Raw genomic sequence first — 27,350 nt, 5'->3', positions numbered from 1 at the left:
CGCTTTATTTAGAGCTGAGCTGGAAATAGCCTTCCCTTGTTTTATTTATCTAAATTTGCTCTCACGCATGCCCATCATAAGAACCCTAGACAGATACCAATTATGCAAACGTGTAAAACCCTATTAAATGATGTCCTCCAAAACACATTTACTTGTGAAGAAGCCTGACTGTAGCTTTTTTAGCATCACCCAGGAACAAGCAAGCATAGCTATTTGTTGGGCAATTTAGAAGAAAGCCAAAGGCAAGGAGGAAATGTTTAGCTTTACCATTTTTGCTTGAAGTATTAAGAAGCAAATTCAAAAGGACTGATTGCCTAATCTGTTGTTGTTGTTTTGTTGTTGTTAGTAGGAGTAGTAGTGGTGTGGTGGTACTAGTAGTAATTCCACATGGGTTGAAGAAATAGTGTCAAGATGTGAGTTCAAACATCCAGGCTAATCAGGCATAAAATTCAGGCTAATCAGGCATAAAATCTTTATTTTATTGGGCCTTGTTTAAACTGGTGTTAATTGACTACTGGTTTACTCAGATTAGACATCCTTTTCATAAATGTGTCTCTAAACACTTCACAAGCCCCTCTTGTTTATTATTAATTCTCAAGAGCCCTACTATTTCTGATTGACTTTTCAAGTGTCCTACGATGATTCACATTGCAAACATTTCACAGGAGCAGATATTTAACACTGACCAACTGGATTGAGTCTTGTACTAAAACACCACTTCCCTAATCATTCTACCAGTTTTCTAAATATCCCTGCTCTGTATTGAATTATAGCTTGCCTTCCAGGTGATGAGCTTCAGCTGAGACTGGCTCCGTCACAGCAGCTCATTTTTGTCCCCCAACTCCATTATTTGCTCTGGCTAATAACCTGGAATTCTGACCATCTTAAATATCAAGAGCTAAGGGTGCCAATATATAGATCTTTTATTTTACATTTTTAAAAATATATCCTCTACAGTACAAACAAGTTCACCGTTTGCTATGACATTATATAGATAGCATGCGTCTACATGGTGGAATGTAGAGTTACTCACTGTGCTGCATTAAAATGTATCAGAATTAAAAGGCGCTACAAGAGCAGTCAGAATTTTATACCTAGGTCCCAGTCTAGTGAGAGGGCAACTCTCACACTCAAACATGCTGCAGGAGGAGACCACATGTGCAGGAGACTGCTGTCAAGAGGGAACTGCCTGTAGCCTATTGCATGTTTACAGTGGGAATCCTGATCTGAAGTACCTGGTGCTGCAGTTATGGAGTCCCCTCTGCACCCCCACCCCCCGCTGACCATCTGTTTGCTGTGGTACCGCAAGTCATTTTGCTGTTAAAGTAGAACACCAATGGCATTCCTGGTCATATCCAAACAATACATTTAAAGCACATGGCCTTCTCCAAAGAACCCTGGGAACCAGAGTTTACCATTCACGGAGCCAATTCCCAGCACCTGTAACCAACTGCAGTTCTCTGGGGCAGTCTTGTGCTTTAAAAGTGTGCTATATCTATGGTGTGGCTTTATTTATTTTGTTTTATTGCCTATATATGCCACCTTTTCTCCTAGGCGTTGCAGAGTGGAGGACATAGTTCTTCTCCTCCCCACTTTATCCTCACACAACAACCCTGTGAGGCAGGTTAGGCTGCGAATGAGTGTCTGGTCCAAGGTCACCCAGTGAGCTACATGACTGAGTGGGGATTTGAACCCTAGTCTCCCAGGTGCTAATCAGACCTACAAGTAACAAGCCATTATTCCACACTGAATGGGACTCCCTGTTTACTCCAGGGAAAGAGAAGTTCTGGGTGGGAGGAAAATGAGCAGGAAAGGATAGAGAAAGATAGCTGGGAGAGAAGGGGGACTGAAAGCAACCAGTCTGTATAATGTTGTGTGGATGCAGCAAAACAACAGTAACTATGTACTATTCTCCCTTGTGCCCAGGCCAAGAATTACATGCTTGTCTCTTTCACAAATAATAATAATAATTTTTATTTATACCCCGCCCTCCCCGGCCAAAACCGGGCTCAGAGCGGCTAACATTAAATATATAACATATTACCATAAAATCAAATGATCAATTAAAATACATCCTAAAATCAAATCAGAATCAAAGTGAAATCTAATCAGATGGCAACCCACAAATCAGGGATGGGGACCTTAAATGCTCACCAGGTCTAACTGTTTATACTGATCTTATATGAGCCTGTGAGAAAAGTTGGGGGGCCACTTTCATGCAAGTTCTTATCAGGAGAGAGGGGGATACCAACCAGCATCGCCTTCTCTTTCTCTCACTTCCTCAGCCACCCTAAACTGCTGATTTGCCGCCTCCCTCCCAATCTGCCACCAAATTCAGGTTGCTGCCTCAGAGAGTTGGCTCTGTTTGCAAGGAAGGGAAAGGCCTTCCCTGAGCACTGCACCAGTCTAGGGGAAAGGGGTGAAAAACCTTCTTCTTCTTTAAAGGCAAAACAAAGTGTAAAAATAAGTGTAAACTGTGGGCAAGCAGGAAAAAAATAACCTCTCAGTCTCTAGTACTTGTAAATTCATTACCATATTTACACTGGCAAGTTATTTAGTATGGATATGTTGTTGCTTTTATTAATTTTTTAGCTTTGTCAGGAGCTTGTAAATGACCTGGGATCCATTATCCCAGGCAAAGAGTTGCTTTTCTTTGGGGTAATAATGCACCATGGAGTGACTCGTCTGGCGTCTGGGGAAAGGAAGCGTCGGGATTTCATAAGGATTGATGGTGTCTAAGGTGTCATAAATGCACTCGATGCGAGACGTACCTCCCCCTGGTGAATTGTACACTACGTACAGGGCACCACACATCATAAAAGCTGCTTCGGCATTCTGGCTTTTGCAGGATGTGTCCCAGGTATATTCCACGGCCATGGTTTCATAGTTGATTTTAGAAATGACCAGCTTTCTACCAGGATCTGGCTCTGTGTGGATTGCCCACAATCCCAGTTCATCCACAGCTAGGTCTATCTTAGTGGAAGGAAGAAGATCGTAGGCCAAGGTCTCTCCTGCTCCTGACAGAAGCAGCCGGCCAGTTACATTTCTTTTCTGAATGTCAAACTTAATTATCTCATTTAAGGAGCCAAATTTGTGATAAAACAGAAAACCGTCATATATAACATGGCCTGTCCCTTGCCAGGGAAAAGGCAGGTTAACTCTGCGAGCTGACTGTTTCTCACCGCTTTCAGTAAAAGCCCGGATATTTGCAAACTCCATTACAATTTTGTTCTTTACCCCAGTTAAGAAATAGATCTTTTGGGGGTTCTTCATGGGGTCCTTCAGCCATGAGCCCTGTGTGTCTCCAGACTTCTTTACAATCTTCAGGGATTTGAAGCTTGCAATCATGTGGTTACAACCTTTGAAAGGGTGGGGGGAGGTAAATACAAAAAGAAGCATCAACACATATGCCGTAAGTTCTCTGCTTTAGCATTTGAATATTTTCCCCATCCAGCATAATTCAGGAAAGCGTAAATTGTTTCCTGTACCATCACACGTCACAATTGGTCTACATTCTGTCAAAGAAAACAACGAAATGGAACAGTGAATAGATTATCTAAATTGATCTATCTCTATCCCATCTGATACACCCCAAGCCAGAATTGCCTTAGCAGACTTCCAGAAAAGCATCTGCAGATATGATGTATTCTATGGTGTATTGTGCTGTTTTTGTCTCCTGTTTCTTCACAGCTAGTTGCTTGCTTATTTATTTGATTTCTGAATTGCCCTCCCTCCCAAAGGATCCCAGGGTGATAAAGCAGAGCAACAAAATACATCCAATAAATAAAACTAATGCAAACAGCCATAAATATCTGTACAATATCATAACCATTAAAATGCAATAACCATTTCCAGCTGTTGGGCATCAAAACAAGTAGCCTTGATTTATAAAAACCTGGGTACTCACATATGTCTTTAACTGACATCACAGGAGCCAACTCCATGGGGCCATGTGGGCTTCAGCCCCCACAATAAAATATTTGAGGGGGCCGGGCTCCTGCAAGATTGATGGGCATTGCCATTCAAATTGTGTGTGTGCACCATGTCGTCATTACGTGGGGTGGGGCTTACCTGGGCCCCCACAATATTTCATTCAATTTGGCACCCCTGACTGACATCTAAATATAAACAGGCAAAGAGACAAACATGGTTCCAGGGGAGAATCTTCCAAAGGTGGGGTGCCACTATTAAAAAGGCCCTGTAATCTCCACAGAGTGAATCCTAGCAGGAACCATGAGCAAAACTCCTTGCCCTCGATGAATTTTAGGGATAGGAGTGGCTGGTATTGGATACATCAGAGATCAGCAACTGGATACCCCCAAACCAAAGTCAATTTCACCGAGTACCACCTGGACTTCCTAATTGTCAAATCAATTTAGCAGCAAACAAAGTCTGTGGAAGAGGATGTAGCAGTCACTACAGGGACTAGGGTGGAGCTCTTCACTCTTCCCCATTCTTCAGCATGGTTTTCCCATTCAACTACTTGCTGACCAGATGTTCTTAACATCTGCATCTCTTTTCCTTGAAATTATACCTGTCCTTTGAAATCAGGCAGCTGCTTCCCCCATGTTTAGAGTAATTGAAAAAGAACCATTTTAAGTCCAAAAGACAGATATGGTTTGTTATGGATAGTCCACATGCACCAGACTTTGCTTTAGTTTTAGATGAAAGAGAAATTAACTTTTGGGTTATTCTGAAGTAACTTTTGGTCTCTCCTCACGCTGGCGTTCCACCTGTTTTTGTTAATAGAATCCCCATGAGCCACAATACTCTTTTGGTACATTGGTTTGTTTGCATTTAGACTAGCAGAGAGGAAAGCCGCATGAGGCAGGCAGGCCATTATCTACTTAGACTGGGAGTTATTCTCCTGGCAGGAGTTCTGCTACCTGATTTCCTTTTTAAAAGAAATGAAAACAAAACTGGAGACACTATAAGCTGAGTCTGGAAGCTTCTGCGTGCAAAAGCCAGCCAAGCATACATTCAGCAACACTCATACATTCACCACAGTATAATTACCAAAACACCACATGAGACATCTTCAGGCATTGTGGGTAAGGGAAAGTAAACATGGGGTCGGGCACGGGCAAGGGCACTAACTTCACCCCCCCCATTGCTGTTCTGATCACCTTCTAAGTTAAAGAAGGACAAAAGTCTAAAACAGGGAGCCTCCTATTCTCATGGAGGCTCCTCACATGATGAAAAACCTTGGTTCTGAAATGCTGGGGGGTTAGTATGTCCCCCTGCATACTTTCTCTACCCAAACAGCGGCCTCTGATGAGGGCTAAGAAAAACTGATTTGAACCAGCCCTCAGTTCTGTCCCAATATTGGAACATTCCTGAAGAAGTCCTGTATACTTCGTCATGAGGGCAACCCTCCCCAGCTACAGTGGTACCTTGGTTCACAAATGCCCCAAACCCAGAAGTAAGTGTTCCAGTTTTCTAATGTTTTTCGGAAGCCAAACATCTGATGTGGTTGTCGGCTATTGTTTCCCGGGTGCCTGTGCCAATCAGAACCTGTGCCTTGGTTTTCGAACATTTTGGAAGTCAAATGGAACGGATTAAGTTTGGTGCTTTTGCTATTTATTTTGCGTTTTTGTTTTTGTGTCTTTTTCAGTTAATTTGTTTTTGTTTTTGTCACTGTGGAACCCAGTTAAGCTACTGATTGTGTGAATGTGGAAATGGATAAAAGCCCCCTGATCCAAACAATGACTATCATCAGTGCAGGTAAGAAGAAAAAAAATCCCCCCTCATCTACAGTACTGTCTTATTTATTTTGTAGTACAATACATTGATTATTGCTTTCATTTTATGGATCAATAGTCTCATTAGATAGTAAAATTCATGTTAAATTGCTGTTTTAGGGGTTGTTTTTTAAAGTTGGGAACAGATTAATCCATTTTGCATTACTTTCTATGGGAAAGCACACATTGGTTTTGGAACGGACTTCCGGAACGGAGTAAGTTTGAGAACCAAGGTACCACTGTAAATCTGCAGTAGGAGGCTGCACAGCTCTTTCTGGGGCACAATCCAGGACCCAAGCATTATCTTCTGCCTGCCCAAGGCAATATGGAGTGAAAAGAGACACTGTTTGGACTCTAAAGAATGTCTTTTAATAAGACAGCATTTGCAGCCAAACAGAGTAAACAAGCCCTTTAGGTAGGAAGTTGCAGCAGAAAACATTACAGAACAGGCCTATCAAACTATCTCTGTAGTACTATCACTTTCCTCTTCGGGAGCCTACTCCAAATTAATTGAAACAAGTGGTTATATTTCCATTCCCTTTGGGGGAATTTGTAGTCTTGGATGCCCATAACTATTGCTTATGTATACACTTGGGGGATAACTCATGGCCCTGAAAGGCTCTCAGTAGTGGGCAGCCCTGAATCATCTCAGACTAAAATGAGACTTTTGTGCTTCCTTTGAAAGAAGGACAAACAGTACTTCTAGCCACTGAAATGAAGATCAGTGATGTCCAAGAGGCCCAGAACATTTCTCCCACAACTCCAGTTGGGTCAGCCTTGCACTGGAAACATCCACAATAGATAGTGCTCCATATAACAGCCAGCCTGCATTAAAACCAATGACAAGGAAATGATTCTTTTGTGCTTGCAAAGTACCTCCCACATCTGTCCCACATGCTTAAGAGTTGGGGACAGGTGTGGTTCCCACTAAAATCAAATGGAAATCCAGTCATTACTGATTTGTCCCATTGATTTAAAGGAGAGCTAGGGTCAACTATCTTTAGTCTGAATCCAATCCAATAACTGAAAAAAGGAAAGGTAGCAAACCAAAAGTTTCCTGGATTGAAAATATAAATTTATAGACCGTGTCAAAACGGTGACAATTAGGCATAGGCTGAACAAAGAATAGTTATTGCAGCAAAAATTAAATTAGATCAAGACAGATTGCCCACATTTTAGCAACGTCTGCTGCAAGAAAATCACAACAGATTTTTAGGCGGATTAGCCAAAGGTGGAAGACCTCCACTATGACCTTGGGTTAGATATATAGATAATATAGAAAGTAGTTTTTGAGTGTTTTGTGCATTAACTTTCTAGAAAGGGATATTCACGGAGCAGCAAAGGGCTTGCATAGCTTGTAATGCTTATGTGAATATCCGAAAGCACACTGTGGAAGAACAAGTCATTTTTCTTCCCTAGCTTAGTGATAAGTAATTTCCCAAGGGCAAACTTCTTATAATGCCCCCATTTTTGTATGTTTTCCTGTACCATAAAAGTAATGTAACAAGTATATGAACAGGAGGTTCAACAATATTATTGTGTGTGTTTGTGTGCAATCATGCAATGAAGAAAGAGAAAAAAGAGCAATAATATTGTCCTCCTAGGACTAAGTACTCATTGCTTTTGAAACTCAACTTACAAATTATTGTTATGCATGCCATGCTTGAATCTAATAACCAGTACAACGACTGATCACCCCAAACTGAAAATTGTGAAGAAGTCCAAGGTGTATGGATTATATTTCAGTATTTCAGAACCCAGAAACATTCCTCTGGGGTGATTTGAGAAGGAATAAAGACTTTCACTAAATCTTGATGTGCTCCTTTTAACTTCTGTATTTATTTATTTATTGTGGTTTGCAGCTAACCGTGCAAGCTTATAAACAAATACTTGGGAACAAGTCCTATGGAACCCATTGGGACATACTTCTGGGTAGCCTGGTATAAAATGGTGCTGTAAATTACTCACGTTCTTGTGTGATCTTGACACTGAACAGCAGGAAATAATGATATACATTGCGGGGGGGGGGGGGTCATTTGCAGATGGAAGCCATCTCCATCTCTTTACAATCCCTCCCTGTTTATATATGTGGGTTGTATTCAGAGTAATACTAATGGGAATGATCCATCATCTCAAGGATTTATTCTTGTGCAACAGAATGTTCTCCCCCTCTCTGCCTTCACCCAAATCTGTTCTGGCGATTGACCCAACCATCCACAGTAGATCTGGGGGTGATGGGGGCACATCAGGGGAGAGGAAAGGTGGAAAGTTCACCTGCACAGTTATTTAGATGCATACTGTCCTGTGCCAATTATGTTGATGTTAAAGCAGAACAGGGGGACCTGTTGTCCTCCAGATGTTGTTCGACTCTGACTTCCATGAGTCCCAGACAGCACGGCCAATGGTCAATAATGATGGGAACTGGAGTCCAGCAACTCCAACTCTGTTTTGCAACATAAAACCATGAAACACAAATTCTTACTCTTCTATTTCATGGTTTGATGCTGCAAACCGGGATGGGAATTGGTGTGTTACCATAATGTTTTCATCAGGCTGATCCGCTTTCAATTCAGCAGGATACTGTATGTATACACTGAAAGATTCACACCATGAGAACTGAGCTGAAATACTGATACATTGACTAAAGCGGGCCTGGTACCTATAGCTCTCCCAGAGGTTGATTGGCTACAAATCCCATCCTCCTTGACCATTGCCCAACCTGCCTGGGGCTGATGGAAATTGGAGTCCAACAATATCTGGAGAGCCACAGGTTCGCTATCCCTGACCTAAAAGGATAATTATAAAACCCTGTAGCTAAACTGTTCTTACTTGCATTGAGCATGAGCTTGACTTTCTGTTTCGACTCCTCTTGTTCCATTAATTGCTGCTCCACAAGGTCCTCGTCGACTTCCACGCAGGTGTCGGGGGACTCCTTTGCCGATTCAAAATAGTCAATTTCCCTTTGCGCTCTTTCCACTCTTGTTAGCAAATGGTCAACATCATTTTTAAGATCTGTCTTCAAAACGTTGAGTCCTTCCAGGCGCGACATCATCCTCTTGGAAAACTCTCGGAATTCCTGGACGTAATCTGCAATATCTTGATTGCATTTGTTTAACCTGTTCTTTAGTTAGAACACAGACAGGGGCATTTATAGACAGAGAACTAGTTTAATGGTTTTCCCAAATAGGCTCTACATTTAAAATAACATTGCTTTTTTCCATCTCAGACGAATTAACTATGTCTCCTGTTTCTGCGACATGTTACTGAATGTCTGTTGCCAGAAATTATTGGGATCAAACTCTGAGAATGAATCCCTATGCATGGTGCCAAGTTCCTTATTCATTTTTTCTATCTGAAAAGCTTTCTTTGTAATGTTGCAATCTGTTTTCAAATTTCTTTTTTTAAAAAAATGCAAATTCTAAACCTTACAAAAGCAAAGCAAAGACAACAACAACCACCAGAACAAAGAACAAAAGCAAAAAACAAACAAACAATAATTCAAAAATAAGCCAAATTCTGAGTAATAAAGATTTACATGGTCTTGAATCTTATTTACACCAATAGTTTATGAAGAGATGTAGTTTTTCTAGAAAGAGGTCATCAAGTTGTCTGCTTTCTCTGATTCTCACCATATTTATTAGCTTTACCATATAAACAGTATTCCAGATTTTAATTATAGATGGCCTGCTCCATATTTAGAGCTGGTTCCTAGGCTTATGGAGCCAGCAATGATCTACTTTCCATGACAGAACAGGCACTTGCATTTTTCCCCTACCATGCACATAACCTGTGCTATTTTTCTAGAAAAAGAGGAGGAAGCAGGTGAACTGAGCCTTTGCATAGAACACCCATGCCACACATTGTATTTTGAATGCAGTGGAGAGTAACAGATACAGTACATGCAGTCCTTTACCATGGGGGAAGATGAGACAGTGGAAGTGGATCTACACAGATATAAAAAACACTGTGAAAGTACTTTTTTAAATAAAATGTTTTAAAATATATATGGAATTAGCCACAAGCTCATCTGCACCATCTAGTGTCACATTCGTATAATGCACTTAAAACACAAAACGTTACATTTACAGCTGTATAGCTGAGTCCTGGGTCAACCGTAGGCTTAAAGGTAAAGGTACCCTTGACCGTTAGGTCCAGTCGCGGATGACTCTGGGGTTGCATGCTCATCTCGCTCTATAGGCCGAGGGAGCCGGCATTTGTCCGCAGACAACTCCCGGGTCATGTGACCAGCATGACTAAGTCACTTCTGGCAAACCAGAGCAGCACAAGGAAACACCATTTACCTACCCGCCAGAGTGGTACCTATTTATCTACTTGCACTTTGACATGCTTTCAAACTGCTGGGTGGGCAGGAGCTGGGACTGAACAACGGGAGCTCACCCATCGCGGGGATTCAAACCACCGACCTTCTGATCAGCAAGCCCTAGGCTCTGTAGTTTAGACCACAGCGCCACCCGTGTCCCCAATCGTGGGCTTGCTCATATGGAAAACAACACTCTGGTATGTTAAAAACACATGCAGAGATGCCCCTAGGAATAAGGAAGGCTGAGAAGGGACACAGTACAAATTTATATCTGGGAATAATGCAGAAAAGTGGGGTGAGGTCATATTCCCACCCTCTCCACCAGGAAATCTGCAGAAGGCTTGTTAGGAGAACCCCACTGAGAAAATACTCTAAAGTTAATGTTCTTTTATGAGGTCACCGGTGAAACCACCAAAAACAACTTCCTTGATTTGGTAAGCTGCATTCCATTACTTTATTGTTCGTCTTGTTTGCTTTGCTCAGCATTCCATTTCTCTTCTGGCTTAAAAAGAGATTTTTCTAAAATTAATTTTAGCATTGAAGCACACAGTATGGCCCTTGGAGGGTGATGGTGGAAGGGCACTTCTCAAGTCAGAATTCCCAGAGGTCAGGCTCTGGCATCTTATCTCTCACACCACCAGCACTGTTTTCTACGTGAATCCTGGCAGACTGAGGGTGAGTTCACATGGCTGCCTTAGAACCTGTTTCCTCAACAAGACCTTTCCATTGCAAATGACAGACAAGGGCTGTAATTCTGATTGGGACCATGGCAGGGACAAAGTTTTAAAGTCATTCCCTGCCACCATGTTCCTGATGGCTCAGTCCTGCTGTAGTGGTTACTAAGGAAGAAACAACTATGTGAGGTAAAACTGGCCAGTTTGGTCCTAAGTGGAAGCACAATGAGGCTCAAAAGGACAGAAACATTTTTTTAAAGGAGCTGGGTGTGCAATCCACCCATTACAAACAGTGGAATTTACTTCTGAGTAGACATGTCTAGGCATGCACTCTGGAATAGTTGGAAACTGGACATTTTAGGAGTGTTGTTTTGGTACAAGGTAAATGTACTCAATGAGAAAAGAGGTAGAAAACTGTATTCTTATATGAGCAACATGTATGCCCAATGAAAAAAACACAACCCACCTAATTCTTTCACAGAATCGTAATTCTTATTTTTTTCCTCATAAAAGAATATTCTAAAAAGTTCAGCCTCTATTTTATCCAGAAAACAGCAGGTTTTTTTTATGGCGGACTTTTGGGTGTATAAATGCACTTTTCCTGTTCTTTATGGATTTTCCCTATTCAAATATACCGGTACATCAGCACAAATATATTCTTTCTGCCTCCAGGGTTCCATCAATCCCAAACACCGAGTTTGCCTCAAACACTTGGCTTTTTCACATACTAATAGAGCAAATGCAGGATTGCTACCAAGTATAAACTTGACAGGGAGTAAAAACCAAGTCCTGGCTTCAGGATTAGTATACCTATATGGTACACTATATTATGATTTTATATATATATAAAATATAATATATATATATATTTGCAAACATGTGTTTGTCATATGTACACTTAAAAATGGGGGGGGGGACATTTACAAAAAGTTTGAGAACAGCTGAGTGCAAAATTTCACCACAACCTACTGATTTTTTTCCCAGGAGGCTTCAAAAATAGTAGCTGTGCTGGCGGAAGACACCAGTGAGGCCCCTGCTGATCCAGATGTTGCACAGCTGGAGGGGATGGAGCCAAAGAAAAGAGTCCGCTGAGTACAGTTACTCAGAGCTCCAGCTTTGCAGATCCTCCAAAGCCAGCTTCCCCTTCTTTCCTTGACTGGAGCTATTGTGTGAGAGAAGGGAAGGCAAAGACCCTTTTTTCCTACCTGCCTGTCTTGAAAAATAGAAGTACTGTATGGAGATTGCAAATACGTGAGCTTGCATATTTGACTCAGATGTGTAACATCACAAATGACTGGAGTAACTGCAAATTCATGGAAGAAGCAAGATCAGAAACACTCTCTGCCACCCACCACTCCTACCCTATAAATCAGGGACGGGGAACCTCAGATCTGGGGGGCAAGTTCTAGGCGTCCTCCTCATCCAGAACTACTGGATATCATTAACTCTTGGGAAAACATATTTCTGTTTGGTGTCCCAGGCATGAGAAATATGTGGGTGGGAGAGACCTCCTTTCTTGGAGTAATATCCACAGCCTGGTAAGTGGTTAGAAGTGAAAGGGGGTGGGAGGATGCAGGTTTGAGGATTGGCTCAAATGGGCAGACCTGGGGGCAGGGAGCAGTGGAATTCTTCATCAGATTGGATTAAAATCTGAGACAGGGAAGAATTAAGGGGTTGTAATTCTCACTTCCTATTTGAGGTATTATAAACCCCTGGCTCTGTGAGTCAGGACAAAGCAGTCTCATTGACATCTCTATAGCTATCAGCTTCCAGCCTGGTTCTAATCTTGGTGTGACTGTCTGAGGAAATAATAGGCAGCAAGCCATGACAATTGATCACACAATGATTGATTATAGCAGTTATTCAGCCGTATCAAGTGACAGCTGTAGTAATCAGGCATAATCTTGGCTTCACCCTGCTTGCTTCTTCACTGCCTCTTACTTGTCTGTCCTCTAACTTATCTCCATTAATCACTGCCATTTCCTGACTTTGCTCCCTTTACTGTGCCCATCTACCTCAGATTGTAAGCCCTTTGAGAAGAGCCCTGCCATGCCAGCTTTGTTGTTGTTGAAGCATTCCTATGCTGCTATTGACCTGGCCTGAAGATGAAACGATGCTAAAAACCTTCATGTCGAGGATTTGTGAAAGTTAATGGACTCCTGCTAAGTAAAATATGGGTCCTTCTTGTGCATAATAGCTAGCCTGCACCTTTTCTCAAGAAATGTCAACATCACCTCAAAATTTCAAACGTTCTCACTCATAATGGGAAAGAGAACAGCAGGCATTGATTTTTAAAGCAAGCATTGATTTTTTGGGTGGCTTACTCCTAGGCAAGTATACATAGAACTGCAATCCTAGGCACACTTACATGGGAGTAAGCCCCAGTGGATATTATTATTATTATTATTATTATTATTATTATTATTACCCACATATAGAATTGCATTGCTAATTAGTACAATACAGAGTTAACAGCAAACTCCTGTTCTACTAACCCACATGCAGTGTTGAAACAATTATAACTTCTTAAAGCTTGTTACCAGAGCTTTCTTTCAGCAAGAACTTGCTGAAACTCAGTTCCAGCACCTCTTAGGTGGCTGGCATTGCCTTTCTAAGAGAACAAGGGAGGTATTCATGGTGAATTCCGGCACGTCTTTTTCTAGAAAAATAGCACTGCTTGTTACATTGACTGAATGCATATGATTCATAATGCTACAGGAGGAGTTCCCAACCTTTGTCAACAAGGAGGTGTACGAGGGTACCATGGTGCCCACAGTGATCATGTTGGGGACCCAAGTGCTAGAGTAAAAAAGTGTGTTTTCAAGATCCAGGAGTTTTCATTTGCCCTCTTAGCATTGTGAAAATGGATGCAATGAATCTCTTTAGCTTAACCAGAACACCTATGTAGTAAAGGTCAGAAACTGAGATATTGGAAGTCCTGTTTGAAGAGTAGATGGCTCCTTGTGGCATTCAAATTTCATACACTGTCAAAATGGATTTCCCCCCCAAAGAGTGAAAATATCCCAGATCCCATCCTGCCTTTGTTCAGCACACTGTAAACCTTTGCTTGCCTTCCACTGAAAAATCAACTAACTTAAAAGTGTTTTAACTCTAGCTGGACTGCACCCATTCCAAGCATGCATGTTTACTTGCTAATAAAATCAACAGGAACAAGTTTCATAAACAACCTTGCATTTGGGCTGTTCCTTATACCTTTACTGTGCATAATCAAAGCTACAGTTATAAAAAGGAGCTCATTTTAAAAGGAAAGCAATTTATTTCCCTAGCACACATCCACTTTACACAGAAAATCAAATCATTTTTCAGATATCACTGATATAGCCACATACCTCTATTGAGAGAATTCGGCGGTCCATGTAATGCACGAATCCAGCATCTTGCATTACATATTGTGCTTCTCCCGCAATACTTGTAAAGAATGAAACTAATAAGAATCTGAGCTGTATGGCTGCCATTGTTGCATTAAACCTTCAAACACCCTAAACACTGACGCTAGAGGCTTCCGTTTAATATCTGCCCAGCACTGTGCTGTGTGCAAGCAAAAACAAAACTTAACAACTGTGTGATTTAAAATGGCTGTTTAGGCTCCCGCAGTCTCTCATTAACACAATAAAGTTCTGCAAAGCTCTAAGCTACATAAGTTTGTTTCTAGGAGTGCTTTCCAGCTCGTGATCTTTTGATTGGGTCCAGATGTTCAAAACTGAGCTGTGCAGCGCATGTAGGCTTGCAGTATTGAGCCAAAGCTATTATTCTTCAGCTGCTTCCAGACTGTCACTGTTTTGATAGGTATGATTCAAGTGGATTTCATGCTCTTGTGCAACAAGGCCACTTCCCCTCTCACCCTCCACAAAATACCATGCAATTTTTGAGGTAAGAAAAATGTCAGACAAATACTGTTACCTAGGGTTGCCATATTTAAAAGAGTGAAAATGCGAACACAAAAGTTTTTTTTCCGGCAAAGTTTTTGAGCTATATCCAGACACTGTTTCTGTATGTCTCGGAAATTCCGGACATATGCCAGCCCTAATGTTACCACCCCAATCTCTGCCTGGAGGTAGCGAGAGATTCTAGCTTCTTGGCGCTTAACCAGGGAAAATGAGGCACAATGGAGGCTAGTGTCCTTACCAAATATGCCTTATTTACACATATTTACAACCTAACGCCTTCAACAGAAGGGGTGCAGAGCATTGTACCCCAAATGTGTCTCTTGTCACACCCAGCACTGTTTTTCTAGAAAAAGAGGTGCTGGAACTCACCATAAACACCTCCCTCTTTCTCTTAGAATGACAATAGCACCTACCTGAGAGGTGCCAGAACTGAGTTCCCTTGAGTTCCCCCTGAAAAAAAGTCCTGGTCACACCCCTCATAGCTTCATAGGTTGTCCAGAAACCAGCCATACTCCCCAGTCTCTTGGTACAGCTTTTCCCAGCCAGGGCTCATAGAGTTCTGTCCCTCTTCCTGCAGAGAGTCTGATGTTCTGCTGATGGCTTACCATTATCAAACAAACCAGGCCATTACCAGCCTTCTGTTTCTTCAGTGACCACCTCCAGTGAGCCTTTCTGAGGCTAGCCTCATGAGGAAGCTAACTGGCATTATTTCCAGTCCTTGCTAAATTCCTGAATGTAGAGGTTTGCTCAAATTCTAACCCTTCACTGAACGTAGAGGTTATAAGGGGTCTGCACCCACAAAAACTTGTCACACTGGAAAGTGTGAGATGATAGCAGCAAAGAGATCACACAAGTGATTTCTTTGTGGTCGCTGAGGCATAAGTATTAGCATGCGAGTATTATTGATTAAATGCATTTAAAAATGTGTTACAGCGTTCAGAATGTAGCCTTTGGGCCTACATTCTGATGCCAGGAAGCTACGACAGTGTACTTTAATGTAAATATTTGTACAAACCCATTGGAAATAAAAACCCCACCTCCCTCCCTCCCTCCCTCCCAGTTTTAAAAAAACAACTATAAAAAGGGGCCGAATGGGGAGTCAGAGAGAAATAGCAATAGTAGTAGCTGGGAACATAAGAAAAAGTGTCTCTCTCTCTCCCCCCCCCCCCCCTTTCTCTCCTTTGTCTTCCAACCCTGCTTTGGTGTCATATTTTCAACTTGCCAGCACTCACAACTATCCCTCAGAAGATTTCTCTTTCAAATACTGACTGCTTCTACTTCTTAAGCAGCCCAAAATAATGGAATATTACTTTGGCCATATTCCATCCTTTGAGAAGTATAAAACAATTTTTGTTCTTTCAAACTATTTTCTGCACCATAATATCTAAAATTTTACAGCTTGGTTGGGCACAGACGTGTCCTGTATCATTTTCAGCACAATTTTATTTTGTTTTATTTTGATGACTTACAGGGCTGCCCTCAATCCAGACAGGAGCAATTGCACATGTATGGGAAAGATAAGATGCATAGGGAAGCATTGTGGTGGTCTGATCCAGACATATCCAGTGTGCAAGGGCATGAACAAGTGGTAGCTGATGTACAGCACCTGGCCTTGACAGGGTTAGGCTAATTGCATGCCCAAATGCTGCCCCACCTGCTGCCCCATCTTGTAAAGTCAAGACACATTACTTTTGAGGGTCAAATCAGGCCACAACTCTTACTGATTACAGATGTAAGAGGTGTGACATAGGCATTGGGAATAACCATTGACTTCTGGCCCACCTGCCAGAACTAATGCATTTTAGGGAAGTGGGTGAGGCCTATCATATACATCAAATAGGAACGCCCATGCGGGATCACCATCTTGAGGAGTACAATGGTCCTAGCCCATGCAGGGGCATCTGGACAGAAGCAACTGCTTTAAATTTCATTTTAAATGGCTTAAGGTTAACAACAAACATTCAGGATTAACAGGCTTGTTCTCTGTGTTAAATAAGTACCACACCTGATTCTGTTCCAGTCCTAATCCAGATTAAACTCTCCGTCACTCTTAAGCATGAATCGGAAAGCTAAAATACCATATTTATTTAACTTTACCCACACTATGTGACAGCGAGATTTAGGAAAGTTAAGGGGCAAGTGACCAGTATTAAGTGGTCTTGACACGCTCCATTAGTTTCCCTTCTTGAAAGTGATTTGAGTTAATATGGTGAATAAAGAATGCTGTTTTCATTTTGTCCTTTTCAATAAGGCTCAGCCTGCCGTCTTTCTCGTAGGATTTTTGTAAATGTGATGTGTGTAAGAACTGTGCGGTTGTTTTATCTGAAGATTGCTTAAAAACCCCAGGGACTCATGTGAATAGATGTTTTGTTTTGTTTTTTGCATTGCATTTTGTGTGTTTTAAAGCACCAGGCATGTAATATAGTCAAATGGAGCCCCTGTCAATCACAGCACCAGCAACAGTGCAGCACTGTTGATAACATTTAGGTTCTGTTTGTCTATCCTTCTGAGACAATTTTTCAGCACAGAAGCCATAAACCAGACCATCATTATATGTAAAGTAAGCCACATTGGCAGAAGCACTGTTTCTTTTCATAATTGCAATTTAGATGGCTTCTACGAGATCTGGCTTTATGTACTCAGAGTAATCTAATACAATAATACAACCATCAGCTCTGATGAGCTGTAATGGGATTCTCCATCAATAATGTATGCGGCATTCACTTTCTACCCATCCATTTGCTAATATTGTTCCTGCAAGTACACGTGGACCATCTATTTTGCTGTATATCTAAGTAACAGCAAGAAATTGTGAAGAGTGTAGCTACACACAAGACAATGATCTCAAGTGAGGACAGCCACCTCGTTGGGATGCTTGACTCCTGACAGCACTATTGCTTTCTGGCAGGAATTTGTAGGGCTCTGTTGCACTACATTCGATCATGTCTCTTAAACACCTGTGCCAATAACTCCTTCTCAGTGGTAGAACATGGGTCTTGCATGCAGAAAGTCCCAGGTTCAGTCCTTGATGTCTACAGGCAAGGCCCTGATGTTACTATTGGCATTGAGTAAGTCTCAGTAAATGTGTATTGCAGTTGGTAAGATCGGATCCCAAATATGGAATGGAGATTGGTGAAGATGTCATCAAGATTTAAATTTCCTGGCTCAGAAATATGAACTTCGGGGACTTGCAATGCCTACTTCAAATACAAGGCAACATTTAGAACCCCTGAATTCTTCTCCTGTTCTGTTAAAAATCTTAGACATATAATAATTCAAATTCTTCCCTACTTCCAACCCCCGCCTCGCCCCAACCATTCTCAGTTCTACTTCTTTCTGGCCAGTGAAGTGTTAGTGGTGGTATATTGAAGTACATTGGTCAAGTGGGAAGGGGGCATAGCTGTCAACTTACAGATTTGAAAATAAGGGACCAGCAGCCTCGGAAATCAGCAGCCAAAATAAGGGATTTTCAGAGCACAGGTATGTTTGACTTCTGAGCCCCTCGGAGCCAAAGGCAGAAAGCCCAGCCAGCAGCCAAACGAAGCCTCAAGTGGTGGTTCCCACAGCACAGCAACCTGGCAAAGGGGATGCAGCAAGGAAAACCACCGTCACCTCTCCGCCTGGAAGCTCTGAGCAAAGGCGAGTCCCCAGGCAACACGGCCGATTTGATCGGCACAAGGCATGCAAGCTCCACCCCCCCAGTCATTCTTAGAGTCCTTATTGGGTGAGCAATGCATCCAAGCAACACAGTTGGAGCCTCCCTCCTCCCTGGCCGGCAGGGAGGGAGGGAGAGGAGCTGCTTCCTTTGAAACTCGGGAAATTTAAGGGACATCATCAATGAGGGACAGCAGCGGTACACGGCGCTGGGATAAGGGACTTTCCCGCCAAATAAGGGACGGTTGACAGCTATGGAAGGGGGAGATATACTGCTGCCACCAGCAGTCAGGCTAGAAAAGGGGTGGATGGATGGGGGTAATGTAGGCTTTTGGAGATGGAAGGGAGAGGGTACTTGATACTCATGGGGGCCAGGTAGACTTTGGACCCCATTGCACCCTCAACCAGGGCATGATATATTCCAAATCAGTTCAGGTTAGCTTGGAATAATCTGAGGTATTTTTCAGTTTGGGAGTGGGGGTAGGAGAATAGCTCCACTTTTCTAAATTAAGTCTGGAAGAGCTCACTAGAAATTGACATTCCGACAAAGAAAAAAGCCTCACATTTGACAATTTCATTAATATACATTCACTGCCCTTGGATAGCAGCAGCAAGCTAAATTAACACTTTATTCAGTTGATTGTGACTGAACATAAACATGCACCAGATTAAAAGCTTATATTTGTACCAGCATTGAACCACCAGCAGGAATGCCACAGTTAATGTTATCCTCCACATTTTATACGCAGCACATTTTATGTGCTCCACATTCCCTAAAGGTACTGGTCAGAGCAGTTGTAGTATATACAAATAGCTATCCATTCTGTGCAAAACTCATTCTTGTCCCCCATTCAGAAAAATCAGAATGTTGCTAGTTCCAGCCTCAGTAGTCAGAGTGAATAAAGCTGTTTGCCTTGCCTTGGGTAGGTATAAGGAGACTGGCTTGCGTCACTTCGACATCTGAACAATATGTTACACTAGGATGATATTCTCAAGGGACAGAATTGACATGTCACCAAAGCAAAGCAATGTGGAGCACTCTGATTTATAAGGAGCCACTGGGAGGCTCCCGTGGCTTTGCTACTGTGATTCTATATAAGGCACTGTGTTAAATTTTAAAATACATTGAGTCAGACAAAACATATGGTGAGCAATGTGGAGAAATACTCCTGTGTCCTCCTTTCTGTAAAGAATGAAACTTGAGTGCTATTTACATAGGCCCATGCCTTGTACACCTGTGAGGGCTATTAACTACAGTAACAGATGTGCAAAAACAGAGGCCTACCAAGTGATCAGATCCCTCGTATCCACCAGAGTCATTGAGAGAAGAAATAATTATCCTCTCGCAGAAATTTATATCAGAGGCAGTCCAATGGTCTGACCCTCAGTGACAGCGAGTGTCTCACTGCAAAGTGCAGCTTACTCCTCAGCATAGGAATAGCCAACCTGGTGCCTTCCCAATGTTCCTGAATTGCACCTGGGGTATGCAAAGCAAAACGCTCTACCACTTCCAACTTCTAAAGCTGTGACAATGAGTTTGGTACTGAATTTTGAGAAGAGATAACTTGTCCTCCTCCCATCACTGTTGTGCCCCCTTTAGCCTGGCTGGCCCATGACATTTTGCTGCCTGAGGTGAAAGACTCTCCGGTGGTGCTCGCTCCATTCCACAGAGAGAGGCTGACTAGACCGGCACTTGAATCTTACTTCAAGGCTAGCAACAGGACTGCATCCTTCACCATGCCTGAGAGCAACAGGCTCACTTTGGGGATGCAGGACAGGCTGCACAACATATACAGATGCAACACCTTGCTGCTGCTCCCCCCTTCCCATCACCATTGTCCATCTCCCACTCTGCCTGATGGTAGGGCCGGCCCTGCTTTAACCATCCACCGTTTTTCTTACTTATTCCTCATTATTTTGTTGCTTCAACATGGTGACCAGCAGCACACTAAGTGCATTATGTATAATGCATAAAAGATACCCACACACCCCCTCTTCACAAGCTCTGAAGATGAGAGAGGTGAGAAAGCTTCTATGCCTACCCTGTTTTCTTCCCCATGGAATATCCTGGAGGAAAGAAAACGGTATACTTTTTGATAACAATCCTTGATAATACTGGGACCTCAAGCACTGGAGTTCACATGTTTAAATTCAGACTCAATTGTCATCTACTTGCTATGAAAGAAACATGATCTAAACTAAAGAAACTAAGATCTAAACCAAAGTCCCAAGAGATTTTGAGAGAAATCAAATTATATCAAACACAATATATGGAATTGATGAATCAGGAAATAGAATGGAAAATTAAACAAATGAGACAAAAGACATTTGAATCAGCGGACAAATGTGGTAAACTTCTGGCTTGGCAAATGAGGAAAAGACAAAAACTTAATACGGTTACAAGTCTAGAGGTAGAAGGAAAGAGTATTTATAAGCCAAATGAAATTAGAGACTGTTTTCAGAGTTATTTTAAACAATTATATTCACAAGGACCGCAGAAGGAAGAAGACATAGACCAATTCCTTAAGACATTTGGATTACAAAAAATCTCTCAGGAAAGTAGAATTGGGCTGAATCAGAAAATAACTGAACAGGAAATAGAAGGTGCCATTCAAGACATGCAACTGGGCAAATCTCCAGGACCAGATGGGCTTACTTCTAAATATTATAAGATGTTGAAGGAATTGATTATACAACCAATGAAGGAAGTTTGCAATTAAATTTTGGAGGGGAAAGGGGCACCGGATTCGTGGAAAGAGGCTTACATCACACTAATACCGAAAACAGAGACAGAAAAGACCCAACTTAGGAACTACCGTCCCATCTTGTTATTGAATGTGGATTATAAAATATTTGCTGATATTTTGGCTAAGAGACTGAAGAAAGTTTTGATGGAGGAGATTCATAGGGACCAAGCGGGCTTTCTCCCGAGAAGACATATGTCAGATAATGTAAGGAATATAATTGACATTGTGGAAATGTTAGAAGCTAATATAAATACTAGAGCAGTTTTGATATTTGTGGACGCGGAGAAAGCATTTGACAATATTTCTTGGAGTTTTATGAAGAAGAATCTTCAGGGGATGGGGGTAGGCCAAGGGTTTGAAAACGGTATTGGTGCAATATATTTAGAACAGAAAGCAAAATTAATTGTGAATAATGTGATTACAGAAGAGTTCAAGATAGAAAAAGGAACACGTCAGGGGTGCCCAATCTCTCCATTACTCTTTATATTGGTCCTGGAGGTTCTGCTAAATATGATTAGAAGGGATCAGTTGGTTAAAGGGGTTCAGGTCGGAGCTAAACAATACAAACTGAGAGCATTCGCAGGTGACCTGGTACTTACTTTACAAGAGCCAGAATCTAGTACAAAAAGGGTTTTAGAACTGATTCAAGATTTTGGTCAAGTGGCAGGATTTAAATTGAACAAAACTAAAACTAAGGTTTTGGAGAAAAATTTAACACCTATTGAAAGGGAAAGGTTTCAGAATGTGACAGGATTAACTGTAGTTAAGAAAGTGAAATATTTGGGGATTAATATGACAGCTAAAAATGTGAATCTGTTTAAAGATAACTATGAAAAATGCTGGATAGAAGTGAAAAAAGATCTAGAAATTTGGTCGAAGTTGAAGCTTTCCTTGTTGGGTCGAATCGCAGCTATAAAAATGAATGTATTGCCTAGAATGTTGTTTTTGTTTCAAACACTGCAAATTGTTGACAAGATGGATTGTTTCAAGAGGTGGCAAAAAGATATTTCTAAAATTGTCTGGCAGGGCAAAAAGCCCAGAATAAAATTTAAGATATTAACTGATGCAAAAGAAAGGTGTGTGTGGGGGTTTGCCCTGCCAGACTTTAAACTTTATTATGAATCAGCAGCTTTTTGCTGGTTGAAAGATTGGCTACTTCTGGAGAATACAGATACTTTGGATTTAGAAGGGTTCAACAATACTTTGGGTGGCATGCATATTTGTGGTACGACAAGGTTAAAGCTCGCAAAGCTTTTAAAAATCATATTGTCAGGAAAGCATTGTATAATGTTTGGATTAGGTACAAGGATTTGCTGGAAAATAAAACTCCTAGGTGGCTATCCCCTATGGAGGCGAAGGCCGTGAAAAAACTTAATATGGAGTCTAAATGGCTGAAATATTGGGAAATTGTGGAACAAGAGGGGGATAAATGGAAATTGCAGAGTTATGAGAAGTTGAAAGATAAGGTGCGAGACTGGCTTCATTATTATCAAATAATGGAGATTTTCAAGTCCGATAGGAAAAATGGTTTTCAGGTGGAGAAATCGAAATTGGAGACAGAACTGTTAGAACCCAAAACTAAGAACTTGTCAAAAATGTATAACTTGCTGTTGGAATGGAATACACAGGATGAAATAGTTAAATCAGCTATGATCAAGTGGGCACAAGACATTGGTCATAACATTATGTTTGAAGACTGGGAACGGTTATGGACCACCGGTATAAAATTTACGGCATGTAATGCCTTAAAAGAAAATATTATGAAAATGATTTATAGGTGGTACATGACCCCAGTCAAGCTTGCTAAAATTTACCACTTGTCTGACAATAAATGTTGGAAATGTAAAGAGACTGAAGGTACATTCTTTCACCTTTGGTGGACGTGCCCAAGGATTAAGGCTTTCTGGGAGAAGATTTATAATGAAATGAAAAAGGTATTTAAATATACCTTCTTAAAGAAACCAGAGGCCTTTCTCCTGGGTATGGTCGACCAATTGGTGTTAAAGAAGGATAGGACATTTTTTATGTATGCCTCAACAGCAGCAAGAATACTTATTGCAAAGTATTGGAAGACAGAAGAACTACCCACCGTGGAAGAATGGCAGATGAAAGTTATAGACTATATGGGACTGGCAGAGATGACCGGCAGAATTTGAGACCAGGGGAAAGAGATGGCGGAAGAAGATTGGAAGAAATTTAAAGACTATCTTAAGAAATACTGTAAAATTGTTGATTGTTAAGACGATGTTGATTCTGATTTTAAGGGGTTGCTAGCTGTAATTATTATGTAACATGAAAAGAAAGCTTAAAAACTTAAATGAAATTAAGGGAAGGATTTGTTGGAGAGAATTAATTAGAGATTGGAATGCAGTAAGGAGAGGCATGAGGAGGTTGGGAAAGTAAGTTTTATGAACATAAGGGAATGAAGTTATACATGTGGTTTTTTGTTTTTTGTATGTATTTTTGTCTATTTTTGTCTTTTTTTCTTTCTTTTTGATTTTTGTGATTTTTATGTTATATAAACTTCTGAAAATGTTAATAAATATTTTATAAAAAAGAGAAACATGAACCTTTTTCAGCATCTGTGGAATGTGTTTCCTGATCAGTGAGAAAATCATAATTAATTGGTGTGTTAATGATATCCGTTATTTGATTAAAATAAGATCTGAAAGCTTTTGTCTGAGTGAGCAGCCTCAGCCTTTCCCAAGGAAATTTGTTGGTCATTGATGGAGAATTCACTATTCAGGCTTTGAAACTGTCATCCTCTGCTAGATATCCACATGAGCTCATATTGCCAGAATGAAGCATCCACACATCTAGTAAGGAATAGCTTTGAGAAGGGGGTGGCATATCCCATTTCTCCACTTGAGCTGACCTACTGATTTATAATGTATTTTTTACTTGTGCTATGAATATAATTTTGTTGTTAATTGTATGCTGTTTTACTGCCATGTTGTTGGTGGATTTTTGCAAATATAATTAACAAACGTTGCTTGGTTCTTTCGGCTGACCCTGCCTGGGCAGCTCATCTAAAATGATTTTAGCAGTCTTGCAGTTTTGTGCATCTTTTTACATGAATGCCTGACCTTCTGTTTCTTGCTGGCTGAGGTCTCAAACCAAACCAACTGGCCATTGTGGTGATGTTCAAAAGAAATGTCCCAATAGCTAAACTGCAGAACAGCCACTAGGGGACATCAAAGCATAAACTGAGGCAATGGCTCTGAGGGAATAAGCAGAAGGAGTATCTCTTCCTTCTTCAGAAAGGCAGCAGTGATGGAAAGGCCACGAGGTCATTGTTTACATGGAAGAAGGCAAACAGGTTAAGAACCAATCCCTTCTACACATTTTATTTACTTTCACATATATAAACTGTATATTCCAACTATGGGAAGCTATGTGTAGGAAGCTGTCTGAAAATATTGACTTTATTTGGTACTTTCAGACGACTATATTCTATTTGTGGTTCCACCCCCCACCCCTCCCCTGAGCTCCTTACTACCCTAGTGAATAATAATTGCAAAGGAGCAGAATGGTAAACCTCTTAAATGGGTGCCCTAAAAATCTGTCTCAAATGCATCCTTAAGCTTGGGGCTCGAAAAGCAGTATTTTTTTTTATATAAAGTCTCCACTTTCCTCGCGTATTAAGACATTTTCTTCTTTTCTATCAAGACAAAATGTTTATTAAACCTGCATTATTTATGGAAGTAAACAGAAAAATTACTTCATGCATAAATGAAGGAGGGAAGTTTCAGTCAGAAAACTGCAGTGTGACTAAATTGGGCAGGCATCAATGTCTCCTTTCAGTCAGTGGGGGGAATGAAGTATTATTGGTTCCATTATCCCAGAAGCAGAGTAGTAGAGAAGACTGGAACCTCATGCTGCATATTCCAGACAGACTATTTTTCAGATGATAATAGCAATGCCTTACTGTTTGTGTTGACCACATTTCTGGGTGGAATAGGGGTCTGGGTTCAGTTTCCCTGTGAAGAGATACTAAAAACAAACTGCTTATTTCGACTACTAGCCACAAGAAAGGGAACACTCAGCTGGCAAAAGAAGTAACTCAAATGGACATTAAATTAGGGTTGATTCAAGATAATGTCTACCGAAGTCCTGGGCAAGTTCCACCTCACCGATTAAAGCAAAGTGTGAAGATTCTTTGCTAGGTGGTGTTTGTAAACCTGAACACATTCACCAATGTTTTAAGAAAAAACATGTTTATATTTTTGTTTCCAGCTGTATTTGTAGAACAGACTTTGGCCTATAAATAGCCTGGGGTCAGGGAATCCAAAGAGCCATCCTTTTCGGTATCTGCCTGCCCATGTACAAAGACTCTGGTCTTCTTCAGAAGTTAGGTGTTTGAAGAAGAAGAAGAGTTTGGATTTGATATCCCGCTTTATCACTCCCCTTCAGGAGTCTCAAAGCGGCTAACATTCTCCTTTCCCTTCCTCCCCCACAACAAATACTCTGTGAGGTGAGTGGGGCTGAGAGACTTCACAGAAGTGTGACTGGCCCAAGGTCACCCAGCAGCTGCATGTGGAGGAGCGGGGACGCGAACCCGGTTCCCCAGATTATGAATCTACCGCTCTTAACCACTACACCACACTGGCTCTTCTTCTTCTTAGGTGTTTGACTGTCAGGAATGAAGGTCTCTTATGCCATGACATACCAATTGCGGACTTCTCTGCCCTTTCTTCCTCCCACGCCAATATATTTGGGTAAAGGCTGTTTCATTTGCTCAAGTTTTAATAGATTATAATTGTGGTGCTTATTAATGCGGATACTGTTGCTGATTTCAGTTGTCTTAATTACTTCCTAGGTTCTTGTGTTGTTCTGATACGTTGTGTAAGTTGCTTTGGAGACCATTTGATAATAATGCAAGGTATATACATTTTTAAAACAAGTACATAAATGCTAACATGGGTATAAACATGGACACTTTGTCTTAATGATGGTCAGTATTGGCATCTGTTTGTGGATGGGGACTGTTATGTATTGAAGTTCTCATCCTGGCCACCAGGAGTATTGTGTATATAGTTTTCACTCAGGTCCACGTCAGTTACTTTAGGCGGGAAAGCCTGGGTTGTTGCTGCCTATAAAAGCAGTCCGACTGAGCTGTTTGCTGTTCAGTTATGTTGCAGCTTACAAATAAAGAGCTACTTTGGAGAAATCGCTGCATCGTCTGCTATGTCTACCCACTATTTAACAGGGACTGAGCAACTTTTTCCTCCAAGTACATATTTCATAGTTTAGAAAAGTAAATCAGTGAGCTTGGAATATTCAAAGTATTGGTTAGTGTGTTGTACAAAGCAGATAGTGAAAGTCAGCTTTATTTGTTCCTATGACATCACACACAATTTCCAAGACTTGCTTAATTCCGTGTGGGTTGGAGGTGGGGGAAGGTGAACTATACATGGTACAATTTTAACTTGGCACCAAGAAAAAAGAAAGAACATGCTCTGTTTCTTGTAGGGAAACTATACTAATGAGCAAATGTTGTGATGTTAAAGGTCAATCAAAAGAAAACAAACCAGGAGCATCTGGCAAGCTAAACAACCCATCTGCAGTCTTCACCACAAAACAGACTCAAAGGCATCTCTGAAGCAGTTAACCCAAATGCTTGTCTCTTATCTTAGGAACTAGATGCTTCCACTGGAACATATATCTGCTTGGTTTTTGTGCCCAGACAGTTATAGACCATGCACCCTTAGCATAGTATTCTGCTGCCAAATAATGGCAGGGAGAGGAATTATAGTATAATCTTATTATAGAAAATTTCACTTGCTTAAGACACCCTGTAGCAGAAGGCAGCTGAGAATCCCAGAAATTAGCTGATTGGAAGCCCAGAGACTAGCTTAATAACAGAGGCCATAGTAAAGCCTTAATTTCTGTATTTTGAGGTTAATCTGTGGACCATATTGGCACTGCTGGTGCTAATCAGGGTACTTTGCTCTGATGGTGAGGAAACAGTGAAGAACAATATTGGGAACAGCACAGATCATGACAGTTCTTTTAGCTGACAGTAGTATGGATGGGTGTATTTAAAGTACTTAGGTGTTTTTGGAATTATATTCAGAAAAGAAAGTCCACCATTAAATGAGAAAAAATATCAGATATCTTGATCAGGAGCCATAGCAAAGAGGTTTTTTAAAATAAAATATTTTGCTGAAAGAGACACTGTGACAAAAATCAAAGGGAAAATAGCTGATGGCTATAGACTGAAAAGGTGTTGGAGACACTAACTGGAATTATATAAACCAATTCTGCGTGAGCCTCAATGACTACCAATGTGCTACCAGGCCCAG

General features: G+C 41.2%; 1 protein-coding gene across 1 annotated transcript; it reads right to left on the bottom strand.

Annotated features, from left to right (window-relative positions):
- Positions 1–905: 905 nt before the first annotated feature.
- On the bottom strand, positions 906–14,913 carry OLFML1 (olfactomedin like 1). Its single transcript, XM_083743273.1, has 3 exons — positions 14,087–14,913; positions 8,571–8,862; positions 906–3,359 (listed from the first exon to the last, which is right to left on the bottom strand). Exons 1-3 carry the CDS (start codon positions 14,210–14,212, stop codon positions 2,581–2,583), a joined length of 1,197 nt encoding a protein of 398 aa, XP_083599399.1. The 5' UTR covers positions 14,213–14,913; the 3' UTR covers positions 906–2,580.
- Positions 14,914–27,350: the final 12,437 nt, after the last annotated feature.

Source organism: Podarcis gaigeae (assembly GCF_964106915.1).
Source record: "Podarcis gaigeae genome assembly, chromosome: 1".
Classification (NCBI taxonomy): Eukaryota; Metazoa; Chordata; class Lepidosauria; order Squamata; family Lacertidae; genus Podarcis; species Podarcis gaigeae.
Note: the sequence above shows the minus strand (reverse complement) of the source record. Positions and strands in the feature narration are given on the sequence as shown.